The 17,931-nt window shown below is 42.0% G+C and overlaps 2 protein-coding genes across 2 annotated transcripts in view; both read left to right on the top strand.

Annotated features, from left to right (window-relative positions):
- The window catches only part of LOC125721589 (protein NLRC3-like), a 114,956-nt gene extending 102,239 nt beyond the window's left edge, over positions 1 to 12,717 (top strand). Inside the window, exon 13 of the transcript XR_007385841.1 lies at positions 12,629 to 12,717. The gene's annotated coding sequence lies outside the window, so the exon portion shown is untranslated. The remainder of the gene's footprint in view (positions 1 to 12,628) is intronic.
- LOC125721614 (GTPase IMAP family member 2-like) lies at positions 839 to 6,445 on the top strand. The gene is made up of 4 exons (XM_048997591.1): positions 839 to 896; positions 1,437 to 1,493; positions 4,587 to 4,637; positions 5,691 to 6,445. Exons 2-4 carry the CDS (start codon positions 1,487 to 1,489, stop codon positions 6,215 to 6,217), a joined length of 585 nt encoding a protein of 194 aa, XP_048853548.1. The 5' UTR covers positions 839 to 896; positions 1,437 to 1,486; the 3' UTR covers positions 6,218 to 6,445.
- Positions 12,718 to 17,931: the final 5,214 nt, after the last annotated feature.

The raw sequence follows: 17,931 nt of genomic DNA, 5'->3' as shown, positions 1-17,931 counted from the left end.
TTTTCAGAATGTTGAGAATCTATTTGATATTATAGTTAGATTTTTTTCATTACAAGTACATTGCATTACAAAAAATACATCTTGTTAAAACTTTATCTTGCTTTCACTTTTGTGTTACGATCTGCAACAGCTGAAATGCCTCAGGCTTCTGCGTGAGAGACAGATGCGCCGTGTTTGTGGGAGTGACTGGCGGAAACGGAAAATGAAGGGAGTGGCTGCTTCTTTAAATGGAAATATAATCCACCGCTATAAACTTAAAACAAGTAACCTATTCAAGCACCTAATGCGACAGCATGCTACATGGTAAATAATGCTTGCTGAACAGCAGTGCATTCATTGTTTGTTCCACTAATAAAAGCCCCTAAGAATGTGGATTTTCAGAAATATTTAGAAATTTGAGTGTGAGAAGTGTTTCCGATATGTTGTGAGTTTTCCCCTTTTAGAAAGACACATTGTAAAACTTCTGAATGGCGATTAAACTACGCAGTATAGCATGAAACATTTGAGTCATGATATTAAACGCTTTGAACATTTATCAGCAAAATGAGTTTTTGTCCAAAGAATGTTTCCGAAAATGCTAAATTATAACTTATAGACAGAATACCGATCTGGAAAGGAGCCGCTGGCAGTTGACACTTATGCCAGCTTTCATAAGCAGGGGGAAATCATTCATGTGAACGAATACAATCAGCATGCAGTGAATTCTGTCTCCATTCTACTAAACACCTTTGCTCTGGGGACCTATTTACATTAAACACAAGGGCATGTCGCTTTGCATGCTGGGAAATGCAACTTAAACTGGAGGAACAAGTTAGCTCTGGCACTACGATATAAACCTAGGGCTGGAGATCAGCTGCAGACACTTCAGCTACAAGCGTATCAGGAGACCTGAGGTGGTAAGTGGTCAGTGACTGTACGTTATTTGTGGATATTAATGATTTTATCTTTTTTTTAATAATTTATATCTGTGTCCTGTTAAACACAGTAATGGAGCTGTATAAACAATATATTTGGCAAATAACTGAAATTGACATGACTTGATTTTATTTCATTCAGAAACTTGATGGTAAATTCAGTCACATAGAAAATAAATTATCAGGGAATGAACATTTTAATTTATTTATTTGGTACTTTCATTTTTGGACTAAGGAGTTACACTACATATTTTATTACACTCCTATATTATTGTATAAATATATCCAGTCTGCTCACATTACTCTGTAAATTATACATTGTTTTATTGTAAATTGTATGTTTTTTTAACATAATACCTACAGCACAATTTGCAAAGAATTGTGATATACGTGAATCTCACCACAGTTATTACTAGATATTTGCTAACGTGAGAATCTGTGTGAATCAGCCCAAATTGTCCTATTTGTTCTCTGACTTTTTGTCTTAAACAGACCATAACATTCACGTTTATTCACTTGCAGTTATAGGCGCTCAGTGCAAAGCAGCTTCGGACACCAACCTATAGGAGAGCATGGCTGGTGAGTCAGTTACCACACTGGCTTTTCTGCTCTGCTGTCTGGGCCTCCCAGCTGTGCTCCGTCTGTCTCTCTCTGAAGCACGTAGACTGATGGTCAGAGATTCTGTAACTGGGGCATCAGCTACACTGACATCCAGTGAGCGGGACTCAGACCAGCTGATGAATCTCTGAGGTGGAGGTGTGACTGAGGGTCTTACTCTGATTGTCAGAGATTCTGTAACTGGGGCATCAGCTATATAGATGTACATCGAGTATTTATATGTGGATGGACAGTAAGATTCGCATTCACAGCTATTACATTGAGTATTTATATGTGAATGGACAGTAAGATTCACATTCACAGCTATTACATTGAGTATTTATATGTGAATGGACAGTAAGATTCACATTCACAGCTATTACATTGAGTATTTATATGTGAATGGACAGTAAGATTCGCATTCACAGCTATTACATTCAGTATTTATATGTGAATGGACAGTAAGATTCGCATTCACAGCTATTACATTGAGTATTTATATGTGAATGGACAGTAAGATTCGCATTCACAGCTATTACATTGAGTATTTATATGTCAATGGACAGTTAGATTCGCATTCACAGCTATTACACTGAGTATTTATATGTGAATGGACAGTAAGATTCGCATTCACAGCTATTACATTGAGTATTTATATGTGAATGGACAGTAAGATTCGCATTCACAGCTATTACATTGAGTATTTATATGTGAATGGACAGTAAGATTCGCATTCACAGCTATTACATTCAGTATTTATATGTGAATGGACAGTAAGATTCGCATTCACAGCTATTACATTGAGTATTTATATGTGAATGGACAGTAAGATTCGCATTCACAGCTATTACATTGAGTATTTATATGTCAATGGACAGTTAGATTCGCATTCACAGCTATTACACTGAGTATTTATATGTGAATGGACAGTAAGATTCGCATTCACAGCTATTACATTGAGTATTTATATGTGAATGGACAGTAAGATTCGCATTCACAGCTATTACATTGAGTATTTATATGTGAATGGACAGTAAGATTCGCATTCACAGCTATTACATTCAGTATTTATATGTGAATGGACAGTAAGATTCGCATTCACAGCTATTACACTGAGTATTTATATGTGAATGGACAGTAAGATTTGCATTCACAGCTATTACATTCAGTATTTATATGTGAAAGGACAGTAAGATTCGCATTCACAACTATTACATTGAGTATTTATATGTGAATGGACAGTAAGATTCGCATTCACAGCTATTCTGTCAGCTTGTACTTTAAAAGTTGTGCCGCAGTTGCTGACAGTTTAGTGGCGTCTCGGGAGATTATAAACATGGAAAGTCCTACAGCGCGCTGAATACGATAAAGACTGTTTTATCAAAGCAGCGGGACACCTTAACCTGTTCATTTAAAAAAGAAAACGATATTAATTAATAAAATGAGAGACATGGCATTTGGTCGGGAGTCCATGAAACATTGAAAATTACTTGTTTCTTTACACTTTATTGTTCGTGTCTATACAAATGTTGCTAAACTATTTAGAATAAATTCTGTGGCTTCAATGCTTTTCCGAAAAGTGGCTCTTCTCAATTCGGTTGCCGACCCCTGAGCTAGACTGACATCCACTGAGCTGGACAGACGCATCTTTCGTGAAATTGCTAAGTGTGGCTGCATGTCTAAGCTTTTCTGTTAGTGTTCGGGTTAACAAACTATGTATAGAAATGAGGTTTTCCTTTTGCTAAGCAAAAAGAGGAAATATCTGTGTCTAGTAATAAAATAAGTTGAATAAGTATCTGGGGGTGGCATGGTGGTGCAGTGGTTAGCACTGTCGCCTCACACCTCTAGGACCGGGGTTCGAATCTCCACCTGGGTCACATGTGTGTGGAGTTTGCATGTTCTCCCCATGTCGTCGTGGGTTTTCCTCCGGGTACTCCGGTTTCCCCCCACAGTCCAGATTTATTAAAATCTGTATCCATGTCATGCCCTGCTCGTTTGATTCTCCCGTGTGCCACGCCCTCTCATCTATCCTGTGTGGAATCCCTGTGTTAGAGTATGGAATAGTCTGTAGTTGTTGTTAACTGGAATAGCTGTCTGTACATTTTGTGTATTTAAGTCTGCGTTAAAGTATGTTTCCTCAGTCCGGTCATTAACGCCATTGCGTCTTTTCTGCCTGTTCCGTGTTCCTGTTTGTCTTCACTCTGAATTAAACCCTGTGATTCTCCGACTCCTTTCCTCCTGGTCCTGTTTCCCCATTCTGTGCCCCAGCATATGTGACAATCTAGCTCTGATTTAAAGGAACCCAAGGTTTTAGCTTGCACTACACTAACGGGAAGACTATTCCATACTCTAACTACACACTGAGTAAAGAAGTGCTTCCTCAAATCCAGTTTAAATGTTCCCCTGCTAATTTCCACCTATGGCCACGAGTTCTCATATTTTTTACTAATATTTAAGTAACTATTTAGCTGAACAGCATCCATACCTGTTAGAATCTTATATACCTGGATCATGTCCCCCCTCAGTCTCCTTTGCTGGAGGCTGAACAGATTCAGCTCAGCTAACCTCTCCTCGTAAGACATTCCTCTAAGAGCAGGAATCATTCAGGTTGATTTATGAAGGCGTTCCCATGTTTCATTCTGCAGTGATGTGTTCTGTAAAACAGAAACAAATAGAGATAATTTATTGAGGTCACAGAATCACAGAACTGTAAGAACATAAGAAATTTCCAAATGAGAGGAGGCCTTTCGGCCCATCAAGCTCATCCTTGTAGACTGAGACTGGTGCACTGAGACTATGATAAACAGTCTGTGTTTTCATCATGCGTAATGACACATGCATAGGCAAAGGAATCTGAGGTTGGCGATGTAGCACTGACACAGGTCCTGACATTAGTTCATGATGAGGGCTTAGATGTTCTATATCCTCCACACACTCAGTGATGAGAATAGAGAGAAGCTGAGCTGGAGTCGCAGTTAATCTATGTCACAGTCAGTCAGAGAATGAGCCAAACTGACAAATATGCCCAAAATGGCAACTGATTGTTTTTCTTCCATTTGTTTGTAATACATGCAGTTTGGAGGAGCAGGTCACACAGCTTTGGATCACGTCCCAACATGAGTGATGGTATGATCTTCTATATCCACCACAAAGCTGGGAGAGAGCTGATATTCTTTCAGCTGAGTCACTCTTATTCCAAATGTCTCTATAGGCAGGGTTGACATAACTGGTATGCAAGTATACATTCACCTTTAAAAGGGCTACGTGCGGCAATCGATTGTTGTAGCAATGCAAATGCGTACATATTTTATGTGCATTTGTGCTGATATGCCTCCCAGTTGTTCTTCATCTATCTCTCTCTGAAGCACGTAGACTGATGATCAGAGATTCTGTAACTGGGGCATCAGCTACACTGACATCCACTGAGCCGGACTCAGACCAGCTGATGAATCTCTGAGGTGGAGGTGTGACTGAGGGTCTTACTCTGATGGTCAGAGATTCTGTAACTGGGGCATCAGCTACACTGACATCCACTGAGCCGAACTCAGACCAGCTGATGAACCTCTGAGGTGGAGGTGTGACTGAGGGTCTTACTCTGAAAGGCTCTGCTGGCTGTAAAGGGCACATTTACAGTCATATAGGCCTTTGCTGTGTGCAGTTGCAGCACATCCTGTTTCTTTGTATCTGTGTGTTTGGCTGCTGGTGATATAGACATGCTGCTTACTGCTTAACTAACTGCCCTGCGGCAACAGAGCTGAATCCCGCCTGTTAATTTAAGTTATTTTAGCCCAGCTTCTGCTTAGAGTAAAGTTCAGGTAAAAACAAATAGAGAAATTAGGTTTATAATTGGCTAAGCAGAACGAGGAAACCTGTGTTCAGTGATGAAAGGAGTTATTGTAAAAAAAGTACCTCTCACTCTCAGTGTCTTCCTCATATGCTCATGCTTTGTGTGGCTCTGCACTGCCATCTGCTGACAGAATAAAGTAGCTGCACCCAAGACATGCTAAAGTCATACTGGAGAATTTCCACAGCAATATCACATGTTTCTGTTCATTATAACCACATTCACGGTGCCTCCTGTTGACAGGCTTGATTTTAGCAAATTGCTATGAGTCTTCAATCAAACTGACACAAATCTATAACATTCACGGTAACTGATATCGTGTTTCTCTCCCAAAGCACCTTCTGAAGTAAGAATTGTGCTTTTGGGAAACACAGGATCTAGGAAGAGCAGCACAGGAAAAGTTATCCTGGGGGAAGAGAACGAGTCAGTGAAGATGGTACTGAAGTGGTTTGGGGAGGAAGCCCTGAAACACACAGGTGTCCTCTTCACACAGGCTGATGAGCTTAAAGAAAACCAAACCACTGAGGAATATGTGAAGGAGAACAAGGATCTGAAGGAACTTGTTGATAAGTGTGGAGGCCGAGTCCATGTCATTCACTCTAAGCACTGGAACAGAAAAGATAAAAATGCTCAGTCTGCAGATCTCGTGGAACAACTACAGCAAGTGATGATAGAGAGGAGAGAAGCTGGGGAATCACAGGCTGTTCAGACACTGGAGGAAATGAAGAATTGGCTGCTAGAACAAAGATCATCACACCTGATCAGGAACCAGGCCAAGCGTCAGGAGGACCTTCAAGCTCTGATGGAAACCTGGATGAATCAGAGTACAGGAGTAACAGCCTTCAGATTAAACAGCTGCTGACAGCTATAGAGAACATGGTGACAAACAATGGCAGCAGTCATTACACAAATAAATCGCTCCAGGTAATAGCAGAAATGGAGGTGAAAAAGACAAAAGAAGAGATGGAGGAGAGAGGAGAGGAAGCAGGGGAGTCTGAGATCAGGAGAAGAGCAAGAGAGAGAGTGAGCTGGGGCAGTTGGGGCAGCAGGAGTTGCAGAAGCTGGGGCAGTTGGGCATTAGGAGCAGGAGCAGTAGTAGGAATAGTGGGTGTAACTGCGGGGGGTTTGGCTGCAGCAGGAGCCATAGGAGGGGGGGGGGGGGGGTTGAAAGAGGCAGAGCTGCAGCCAGAGCAGACAGTGCAGGAGAGACTGCAGACAATGCAGCTGAAGCTGTGGCAGAGATGGCAGGAAAAACTGCGAAAGAATCTTGGGAATTGGGGCAGAGACTGAGAACAGCAAAGGAAACACCTTATAAAACACTGTAGTAGGTCACATGCAGGGAAGCAGCCGCCTGAGTGATAGATGCAAGTAAATAGCTGCTGCATTAATTATATGCAAGGAAAGAGCCGCTTCATTGGTTAAGCTGCAGGCAGGCAGGACTGTCTACTGTGACAGAAGTGTGGGGAGCCACACAAAAGCCAGTGAGACCTGGAGAATAAGCTCACAGACAGCTTCAGCAGGACTCTGCTAAGACAGGATGACTCTGCCCAGCATGAATGGGGTCAACTGTGATCAAATGCTGCACGTGAATCGGGGGGTTTAACCGGCATCCTACCCACATATTTTACATACATGGGCACCGACTGGGGGCATCAAGAATAATTTACTGTAAGAAGCAATGATAATAGAAAATTATGACAAAACATTTCTTCTCAAAGTATTATTAGGTATGTAATTAATGTCATTTAAAGATGAATGTCACTAATATTATTATTGCATTTAATTTGCATATTTTGTCAAATGAAAATCTATACTTTTCTTCAACACAACATGCAGCTTCTATCCCAAGCACAATCCACATTATTACTTAAAAGCTTATTGACACCCTGATTCTGGTATCACTTACTTTTCAGTAATTTCAAGTAAACATTATCTGTGCTGTATTTGTATGATGAAACCAATCCTTGAGCCCAATATAAAATAACTGAAATAAACACACAGTCATTCAAACTCCAGCACTTTTAAATTTTGTTTTGTCTTTCAATAAAAGCTGCAGCATCAAATCTGGCCAGTTTTGATCTGCTTGCCATTTTTGCCTAAAAATAAATGCTGGTGTTATCAAAAACTATGTCATATAGCTATATTCCAGATTTATTACAGCCAAACACATCTCGGAGCTCCGAGGAACCTCCTTCTCTTTACATTTCCCTCCTTCTCACTCTTCCCTCAAATACTGTTACATTTGTCTTTTTTCCACACTCACACCCTGTCTTGATCATGCTCTGACTGCATGGCATCCTTATGCAGGGCAAGCTATTTTCAGTCTTATCTTGTATAATATGACATAAACATTGAATTTGATAGTCATCTTCTATTTTCACATCCGAACACAACGCACGAACATAAGGGGATCGTTTGCATTTGCAATCAACACCTCCGCAAACCCCCCAGCGGAATACTGGCCGCGGACAGGGGTGGGAATCCCCAAGCTGCAAGACTGTACTCCGTCACGTTAACATTAGCTAGTTAGTTAACATGGATACAGAGTGCACCGGACTAAAACTATAAATGACGTAAGGTGCGTGATACAGTAAAACACTTATTAACTGGTAATGTACGTTAGCATTACGTTAAATGACAACTTTACCTGTTACTTACCAGAATAGCCTCCTATACGTTCGCTGAATGAGAGGCAGAGGGCGGCGCGTTTTTCAGAAACACACCAGAGTTAAACTTACGCCGCGTTATTTACAGGCACTTCTAACACCAACATTTGCAGCCATTAACTCATAGGTGATAGTAACACTGAAATGTTTTTTTTCTGCGTCAAAATAAGATAACACTGTAATTTTGATAATTTATTGTTTTTCTTTACTTAACCGTACCTTCCTCCGTCTCTGCTTATTGACGTTGAGGAGAGTGTCGAATATAAATTAAAGATCCAAAATTATCAAAGACAGACACAACACTGAAGAGATTACAAAGACACAGTTTAAAAAATAAGTATATGTTTTATTGTAAATCTCCTATCTTAACTTAGCCTATCATATTTTAACTTAGCCTATCTAATGATATTTTAACTTAGCTTATCTTATCATATGTTAACTTAGCCTATCTTAACATATTTCATCTAAGCCTCTTATCCTATCTTATCTTATCCTATCTTATATATATAATAATACTTAAACAATGTCTCTATTATCCCTCCGTCCCCGGCCATAACCCACAAGTCCGTCACCAATAATGTCTCTGTCAGTCCTCTGTTTCCGTCCATAACCCATGAGTCCGTGCATTCGTTGCAGGAGTTGCTGCTCCGCGGATCGCTGACGCTGCCCCTGGCCTCTCTCTGGTTGTAGATCGCAGGAGCCGTTGCTGTCCGTACGATAAAGGTATTTCAGCTGGGGCCTCCTCCTCGTAGCTCCTTCTTCCTCCAGCGTGGGTAGCCTGTCCCTCCCGCTCCACGGACGAACCCTCTGGCCACGGTCGTTTTCTTCTCTTCCAGTCTGGGATAGCCAGTTGTTAAAACAAGGAAAGGTTATTGATATGACACATTTTATGCTCTAATTAAAGTGTTCTAATAAAGTCACTTAAGCCAGGGCTTTACCTTCGGCATGTCAGACACCCTCCGTGTCGATTGGGGCTGCTTGTCCGTGTCATCCATCTTCTTAATCATGCCTTCATTCATTGTTATTTTAACCTTGATTGTTATTTTAATTTTGATCTTAACAACGCTGATTTCTTTGTTCTCCATTTTTTTAGACGTCAAGTCCCTTCAAAATGCAACCAGTCGTTCAGATGCTCAAAAAGTTTGAGAAGATAAGTACATGTGATTCAAAAGTAACCAAGCTGTTGTCACGGACGCCTATTCGTACCATAACAGACGATGCGATCCTCTGCAGCTCGTCGGTGACTTTCGGCCGCGTTCGGCTCCGACTGACCGGTCGTAGGTCCGATTCGGCTGTAAGCAGGTTGCCAACTCTGACGCATCTGGCGCGAGACTCGGGCTTTCAGACTCAAACGCACACAGCAATAAATCTTATGGAGAATCTCTATTAATCCATTTAAAACCTAAAACTGGCTACATCAAAAGTGTTTGGGCAGTATGCAAATCCTGAAGACTATTTACAAGGTAATAAAACCGTTATATAAATGTGAATACGTGTGTAGACTTGTCTCGAATTGAAAATCTCACGCCAATCAGCTGACCAAAGTTGGCAACCCTGCGTAAGTCTGCCCTTTATTTTATATGCAAAAATGATCATATGCCGGGGGCACATAACTGGTATGAAAGTACTTATTCGCTGTTTAAACCGATACGCGCGGTAATGTCTTGTAGCAGCGCAAATGCTTGTTTATTTTATGTGCATTCGCGCTGTTAGGACAAGAAATCATTGTGTATTTTAGCCTTCATGTCGCAGAAGTAGTACAAATTAGCCACATAAATGTTAAGATGCACGGTAATTTCTTGTCATAGCGTGAATGCACATAAAATAAATACGCATTTGCGCTGCTACAACAAGGAATTGCCACGCGTGTACGGGGAATGCGTACTTGCGCACCATGCAGTTATGTGCGCTCCTGATCATATGTATAGTATATTGTACAATAAATGCTATAACATTTAAGTCGTATTGTTAGGTCTTTTTTAATCATAAATTTCTAAGTTCATTCCTGCCGACAGTTGGGGCAGAGACTGTCATACGCTCTGGGTCACACTCACAGCCAGACGCGGCGCAACAGTGAAAGATTTACAAATGTGACAAAAGGTCTTCTGTGTGTCAATTAATTCCTACATAGAGCTTTAATCCCGTTTACATGGAAAGCTGTAGTTATTGTGCCCCTGACAATTCCAAATTTCTATTTGCAGCAAACTGACAAACAGAATAAGTCCAGGACACTGGAAAATACTTGAAAAACATGGTAAAGTGGATTTCAGCATTTTCTGTCGTTACATTTGTATTAGAATTGTAACAAATGTCTTCGTTAGTACTATATTGTATTTCGCAGGATGTTCCTCATCAGATTGGTTCTGTGGACTGTGGTGTGTTCATGTTGATTGTTGTCACGTCACGAATCGGGGAAACAAAGGATTTATTGGGGAAACCAGCTAGGAACACGGGACAATAGAAGTAGCGACTTAAATGACATGATTGGGAAAACATATTTTGAAGCGGAGTTAAATACATAGGACTAATGAAAACAACTGGAAACAGCGAATGACATCGGGATTCCACACGAGGTTAACGAGGGGGCGTGGCACACGGGAGGAGCGGACGAGCGGCGCATGACAATTGTAAGACAGACCACCTTGAATTGTTGGACTTGTAATACAGAGAATGTATTGAAGTATTCCCCCCTCCCCTCCCTTTTATCAGTATGCACTCTGCATGGCCTTGGTGTGTCTTGAGTATTACAAAATGCCCCATGAACTGTCTATATTATATGTCTATATTATATTTTTATTTATGTCATAATATGTGAATTTGATCTGTTGTTTTTCAGTGAGTTGCAGGGATTTGACAAAAACAGCCTTTTAGAAATGCGTGAGGAAGTAAGTTCTTTTCTTTTTGACAAGTAGTGTATCTGTCAGGTTTGTGATGCAACAGAGAAATTAAATATTTTATTTCACTCCTCAGGGTCAAGACTCTGGTCTCCAGCTCACCGCTCTCTGTTATATTTCCATAGCCATGTTGTCCGATAGTAACATTGAATTTTTCTATGCTATAGTTTTTTATGTTTAATCATTGCATGCTATATAAATTATTATAAATAATAGTTTATTTTCCTTGTGACGTGTCTGTGCTTAATAGTATTAAATAAGAGTTAAAATAACCTCAGTTTCCTCAACTAATGTATTTCATGAACTGATATTTTCCCAACAAAACCCATGTTTGCATTCAAGTCTCTGTCATATTTTCTACATAATATTTGCAACAACCTTTATGAAAATTTTTGCAGAATACGTACTACAAGCCTCTCCAGTTGCAGCCACACCCATATCCAAACTGACATATAAGGTATATTTGTTTATATGTGTTTCCAAGGTACCAGCGTTCCTACAGAGCCATGTTGCATAATATATCCACATATAGGCAATTTCAGTGTGAGTCCTGATGCATTATGCATACTGCTTTCAAATCTGTGATCAAAGCACTGACTGCAAAAAACATGGAGACCATAACGTCTCTAAAAGGTGAAAACGCAACATGTCAAGCGCCCCCTACTGGCTGGCTGCAGTACTATTATTAGCACCACCTATGTGCTAATACCCCCAATGTGTTTCAGTGGTAAGAGGCGATTTTCCACATTACTTTCATGTCTTTCTATCTACACAATAACAAAACATTTCTTCTCAATGTATTATTAGTTATGTAATTAATGTCATCTAAAAATGAACGTCACTAATATTATTATTACAATTAATTTGAATATTTTGTAAAATGAAAATCTGTACTTTTCTTCAACACAACATGCAGCTTCTATCCCAAGCACAATCCACATTATTACTTAAAAGCTTATTGACCCCCTGATCCTGGTATCACTTTTCAGTCATTTCAAGTAAACATCATGTGTGTTGTATTTGTATGAGGAAACCAATCTTATCAACATCAACAACTGAAATAAACACACAATCATTCAAACTTCAGCACTTTTAAATTTTGTTTTGTCTTTCATTAAAAGCTGCAACATCAAATCTGGCCAGTTCTGATCTGCCTGCCATTTTTGCCTAAAAAATAAATGCTGGTGTTATCAAAAACTATGTCATATAGCTATATTACAGATTTATTACAGCCAAACACATCTCGGAGCTCCGAGGAACCTCCTTCTCCTTTCATTTGGGGAAGATGGTGGCGCAGGAGGTAGTGCTATCGTTTAGCAACCAGAGAGTTGCAGGTTCGAGCCCTGGTTTCTCGTGACCCCATCAAAGTGTCCTTGAGCAAGACACTGAACCCCAAATTGCTCCCGGCGTGCAGGTTGGCGCCTTGCATGGCAGCCTCCGCCCCCGGTGTGTGGATGGGTGAATGTGAGGCATGAATTGTAAAGTGCTTTCAGTTCTCATAAAAGTAGAAAAGCACATTTACCATGTGTGTTTTGGATTTGGATTGTATTAGTGTGTAGTTAATCGCCTATGTGTCACAGTAACATTTTCACAGGAATTTGGGAGATTGAAGTGTTATCCTCCTGTTGGTGTAAAACTATGATATGATGCCTGTCAAAGTGTGTCAGCTTCGCCATTTCAGAACCTCTGCTAAAATCATCCTAGTACTTGCAGCGACCGTCCAGTGCAGCCATGTATTTTTTGACTTGGCCACTAGCAGACCTCATACAGCTAGTCAATCTCTCACTGACTTTTTAAACCAATATATTTAATTATTTAATTGATAATGGTGAAATTTAACAAAATCATGGAACGGCTTACTAGTTTTTTATTGTGTTACTCTTAATTTGCAGACGTTCTAATGTTAAATTGTGTTTTTTGTTCTAAGCCAAAATACACTTGCTACCCAGATAAACAGCTTCAAACATTTCTTTGGACTGCCTAAGACTTTTGCACAGTACTGTATATATACACACACGCAGTTATACAGATGTATAGAGAACATGCTTGAGCAATTATGACGACCATTTTGCACCAGATGTTTTGGGGGATCAGACTTTTCAACAGAGAACCAGTATAATATGTGACCCATCACCACGAAATGAGTCTTATTCCCCACCCATAAGAGTCACCCATAAGACTCATTTCATGGTGATGAGTCACATATATTTTGACCAACATGTCATGAACAATTGAAAATGTAGGAATCAGCAGATGATTTTACATAATTATTCGCACTACTGAGCCAAAGCATTTGCAATTTGACCAAAAGAATGAGACTTTGCATGTATGATGTGCAAAAGGGACTCGATGATGTGGAGGTTGTACAAGTAGTTATGAGAATTTTATTTCTGATCTGAGAAATGTACCAAAGCGACTGAGAAAACCTTGTTCTGCTGTACACTAGAGTAAACGCATGGGCTGGACTATTCACAGTCCCATAGAAGAAGCAAAATCACATTTCCTCAAGTGGAATTACATCAAATAAAATACTCTGTTATTTTAGAAATCTGCTGCATGGCCACAAGTCTGTGTCACATCAGCCGTCTGTCAGCTATGAGAGATGAATCTCTCCTATAATCAGCTCTCACTGTACTGTACAGATCTGTGTGGACCACAGGCTTAAAAATGTTCATGTGCTAAGGGCTCTCAAACAGAATTTCAGAAAATACTGTTCCATCCATAAAGTTTTTTGCAATTAACTTCTTTATCTTTATAATTTGCATAATTTAAAGCCTGACAGGCCAGCAGTAGTTGCTGGGGATGTTCACATCTCCTTCTTTCAGAGTTAATAGTCAGGGATGGTGTCAACCGAGCTCTCGCAGGGAAGCACAGACCCAGAGGTGCAGAACCAATTGATCTTTATTAGATCACTCAGGCAACGGACTTTCAAGGGGCGAGATGGCTGGGATGGTCGTGGTCGGAAAAGGAGGTCAGCAGCCGAGGTGGTCAGTCCTACGGGCAGGCATGGGACACGAAGACACAGGGAAGGGGAGATGAGAGATCCTGGGACTGGTAGGGAAGGCAGGGCAGGAGGTTCAGGGTCGAGGGCTGGTCTGGGGAAGGAAGGTAAACAGGGTAAGGTGCACACAATGGGCAGACGGAAGCAGTAGGAAACTAGGGAAAGACAACGGACAAGAAATCGCTCTGTACTGCTATAGAACATAGGCAAATACTTCGCAACCCAAATTGCGTGTGTCACGCTTATGTAGTCTCCCGTTTTGGACTCTAATTGGACCTCTCCATCGGTCTACACCCGGGAGGCGTGACAGATGGCTTTCCCAAAGGCGAATTAGCGAATAATAAACAAAATAAACAATTTAAGTAAAGAATGAGTGTGGTCTATGTGTGTTTCCCAAAAGCCTTCATTATTCCAGAATTAACAGACAAACTTTAAGTAGGACTTTGTTGGCTCTTCCCAGCCTCCACGTGAGAAAAGCACAAACTGTCAATAAGAGGAAAATCGATTCCAAGTATGTCAATAGCAAAATGCGAGTCAAATCATTGCTACATGACACATGTAAACATGAACAATATAACATATAATCCAAATCTAAACGTCTGAAAACGCACAGACGGAATAACAAATTAAATTATCAGTTACCAATAGGTTGAAAACGTGATGGGGCTCTTTGTACAAAGAAACCATGGACAGCAGCCAGAGAAAGAGGAAACATCAGCTCTGCAAGGCGGCGATACAACTAATGGAGGAGGTGGGGGAACAATGGAGGGAAATCACTGCCGGGATGAAAGGCCACCGTGGCCAGCAGTGATCTGGGATTGAAGTCTGCAGGAAATGGCAGGACTTCTCCAGCCTCGCAAAGTGATAACTGGGGATAAATGGGGATTGGGGATCATGCTGACTGGGCAGGGGGTCAGGAGCTGCGTCACACACACAGGACAACACAGAGGGAGCTGCAAGCACTCGGGAAAGAAAAGGGTCATTTTTCATAGACACAATTCCTCACTATGGCTTGTGGGGACTGAGCGTCTTCATATACAGTCAGAGGATGAGGGACCTGGTCACAGCGATGGCTGGCAGCTCTTAGCCCTCCAGACGCGTTGATTGGTACACAGGGCGGTTGTTGTGCCAGGGAATGCAGTTGATTGCAGTTCTTCCTTTGCAGTACAAGGCGAATTTGATCAGTGAAATCATTCATTGTATTCATATTGCCAACAGGTATGGAATGTACTGTGAGACCTTTTGGACTGGGTGAATGTTAAGTGGGACAAAGGTAAACTGGGACACTCATATGTCTGATACTCTGTATGGGTTTTATATCAGCAGCATTGTTACACTGCCCAAAAAAGAGCATCAGTGTGTTTTGGCCAAACTCTGTGTCTCTGTGACACGACAGCAGGCAAAAATTCAAAGGAAGAAGGATGTAGAAAATAAGGAGTGGGGGGGAGCACTGGTTACTCTACCAGCATTACCCACTGATCTAATACCAACCGCCTCCTGTTGGCATTCCTCACTTCCTCACGGGTGGTTCTCTGCTCGACCGTGGGCATCTTACGGTTTCTATGATGTCACACCATTTGATCTTGACATCAGTCCGGGGTCTCATCCTCTCTGTCCTCAGTGCTCTTCTTCTGGCAGGACTGGGGGTGAGAGAGTCCAGTTGTTTGATGCAGTGGGTCGCTCTCACTGGATGGTCTAATTTAGAAGCTGATCATTTATGTCTGTTATTACAGACAGTGACGCTAAAAGGTGAGCTTCAGTGAACAGTGTGTGGCAGCTGCAGGAACAGAGGCACTCAGGCAAACCCAAGTGCAGAATATTACCCCCGAATGGCAGCTTTTTATCAGCAACACGGAGATCTGGGATGGGGGAAAGGTGGGGTGGGGGGGGGGGGGCTGAAGGGCTGTTTGCTCTGGTGGGTCCAGGCCAGTCACTGGCAACTTCAGCACTGGTGATTTGACAGGTCGCTGCTGCCTGTATTTTGTCTGAAATTTTGTGGTTTCCTTTCAATAAGCTGTCAGGCTGTAGAGTCACAGAGAGGCTGTTCTTCCCTGACTTCAGCTCTGAAGTCAAACCTCAGAAAGCTGGATCTGAGCTACAATCACCCAGGAGACTCAGGAGCGAAGCTGCTCTCTGCTGTACCGGAGGATCCCAGCTGTAAACTGGAGAAGCTGAAGTGAGTAGAGAATGAATATTTTATGTTGGTTTAAGTCAAGTTTATTTATATAGCACATCTTCATACAAGAAGGTCATTCAAAGTGCTTTCCAGAAAATATAAGAAATAAAATGCTTAATGCACAAAGTAAAATCGTAGGACTAAATATGACAATAAAAAATTAAAAGAACATGAAACGTTTAAGGAGAGATATTAGAAGTGACAAACTGCCAGTCCCATCAGACGGCCATCGACCTGCGGCCCAGGATGCTCCGGTCACAGGAGCACTTATGTTCCACCATGCTGTTCGTTATGGACACACTGTGGGCAGCACAGGGATTCAGATCGGCCAGGCCGTTCCTCCCAATCACACCCTTCCAGGCTTCACTGTCGCTACGCACATCAGCGTTAATGTCTCCCAGCAGGACAATGCAGTCCCCACGGGGGGCACCTCCCAGCCCCCCCTCCCAGGTCTCCAAGAAGGCCAGGTACTCTGAGCTGGTGTTCGGTGCATACGCATAAACAGTCAGACCCCCTCCGCCAACTCGAAGGGGAAGGGAGGTAAGCCTCTCGCTCACTGGGGTGAACTCCAACGTTCTGGCACTGAATTGGGGGGCTATTAGCTCATTTCGCAGAGGTCACCATTTTCAAAATGAAAACGAGGCTGAGGTGGGATGAATTCCACAAAATTTGTTGATGCTAGTATGGCATATTCTTGTGAACCAGGATGTACATCTTATCAAAGACGAGAATGTGATCAAGGTTTACCTTTCTCTTGATTTCCTTGTAACCGGGACACTTAGAAGCTAAGTTCAAATTTAGAAAACACACTTTTGCAGAATCATGGATTTACAGTAGTGAGGATGTTTCATATAACCAAGCTGCCTCCTGCTATAATTCCTCACAGTGGGGCTGAAGATTTTTATTTTCTATGTGAAAACCCATGATCCATTTGAGGTGAAGTACCTGACTCTGCTTGGACCTAAAATATATTCATACCCCATTGATTAACTCTGTAATGTACCATATATGTTTAGTAATATGTATCCAGCATTTTCAGCCTCTCAGGTTAATGCTTCTGCTTGTTGCCTCCTCTGCCTCGCTTTACATTCAAAATGGCGGCCGTGTGAAATCAGCACATAAGTAGACCCACACCTGCCCAGCACCTCTCACCAAGGGCAAGTCAAGAGTGGAATAGAGGGGAGTCCAGCCCCTCTCACCAGGGGCAAGTCAAGAGTGGAATAAAGGGGAGTCCAGCCCCTCTCAAGCCCAACCTGTGCAGATATTTAGTCGGTATCTCTCTACCTCCCCAACCAGCTCAGGTTCCTTTCCCACCAGAGAGGTTACATTCCATGTTCCTAGAACCAGAACTGGTAGCCGATGATGGGTCAGCCTAGGCCCCTGCATACACTGCCACCTGATCCACATTGCACCCAACCCCCACGGCTCGCCCTGCAGATGGTGGATACACAGGAGGGGGAGCCCATGTAAATTAGGCGCTCACCTGCCCCAGGGAAGGGTCCCGGTCTCCCCAATGTGGGCAGGGTCACATGATCCTTATTGTAAGTGACTCACACTTTCTCTGGCCGCTCACCCAGGAACAATTTGCCTTGGGAGACCCAATCAGGGGCAGCTCCCCCGACAACATAGCTGCTAACCTCAGAGGGACACGAACCCTTCCAGCACAATAGTGTCAATACATGGAAGGGCCCAAACGTCACCCCCGATCTACCAACATACTGTCCTGGCTGACCTCCCTCAAGAGTTACCCACTGATCTAATACCATACTGACATAGATAACCTCCCTCAAGCGTTACCTACTGATCTAATACCATACTGACAAGGATAACCTCCCTCAA

Source organism: Brienomyrus brachyistius, unplaced genomic scaffold (assembly GCF_023856365.1).
Source record: "Brienomyrus brachyistius isolate T26 unplaced genomic scaffold, BBRACH_0.4 scaffold34, whole genome shotgun sequence".
Classification (NCBI taxonomy): Eukaryota; Metazoa; Chordata; class Actinopteri; order Osteoglossiformes; family Mormyridae; genus Brienomyrus; species Brienomyrus brachyistius.
Note: the sequence above shows the minus strand (reverse complement) of the source record. Positions and strands in the feature narration are given on the sequence as shown.

Coding starts and splice junctions, on each gene's coding strand:
- LOC125721614 (XM_048997591.1), top strand. Junction 4,638..5,690: donor ACGTCCCAACATGAGTGATG/GTATGATCTTCT, acceptor TCTCTCCCAAAG/CACCTTCTGAAGTAAGAATT.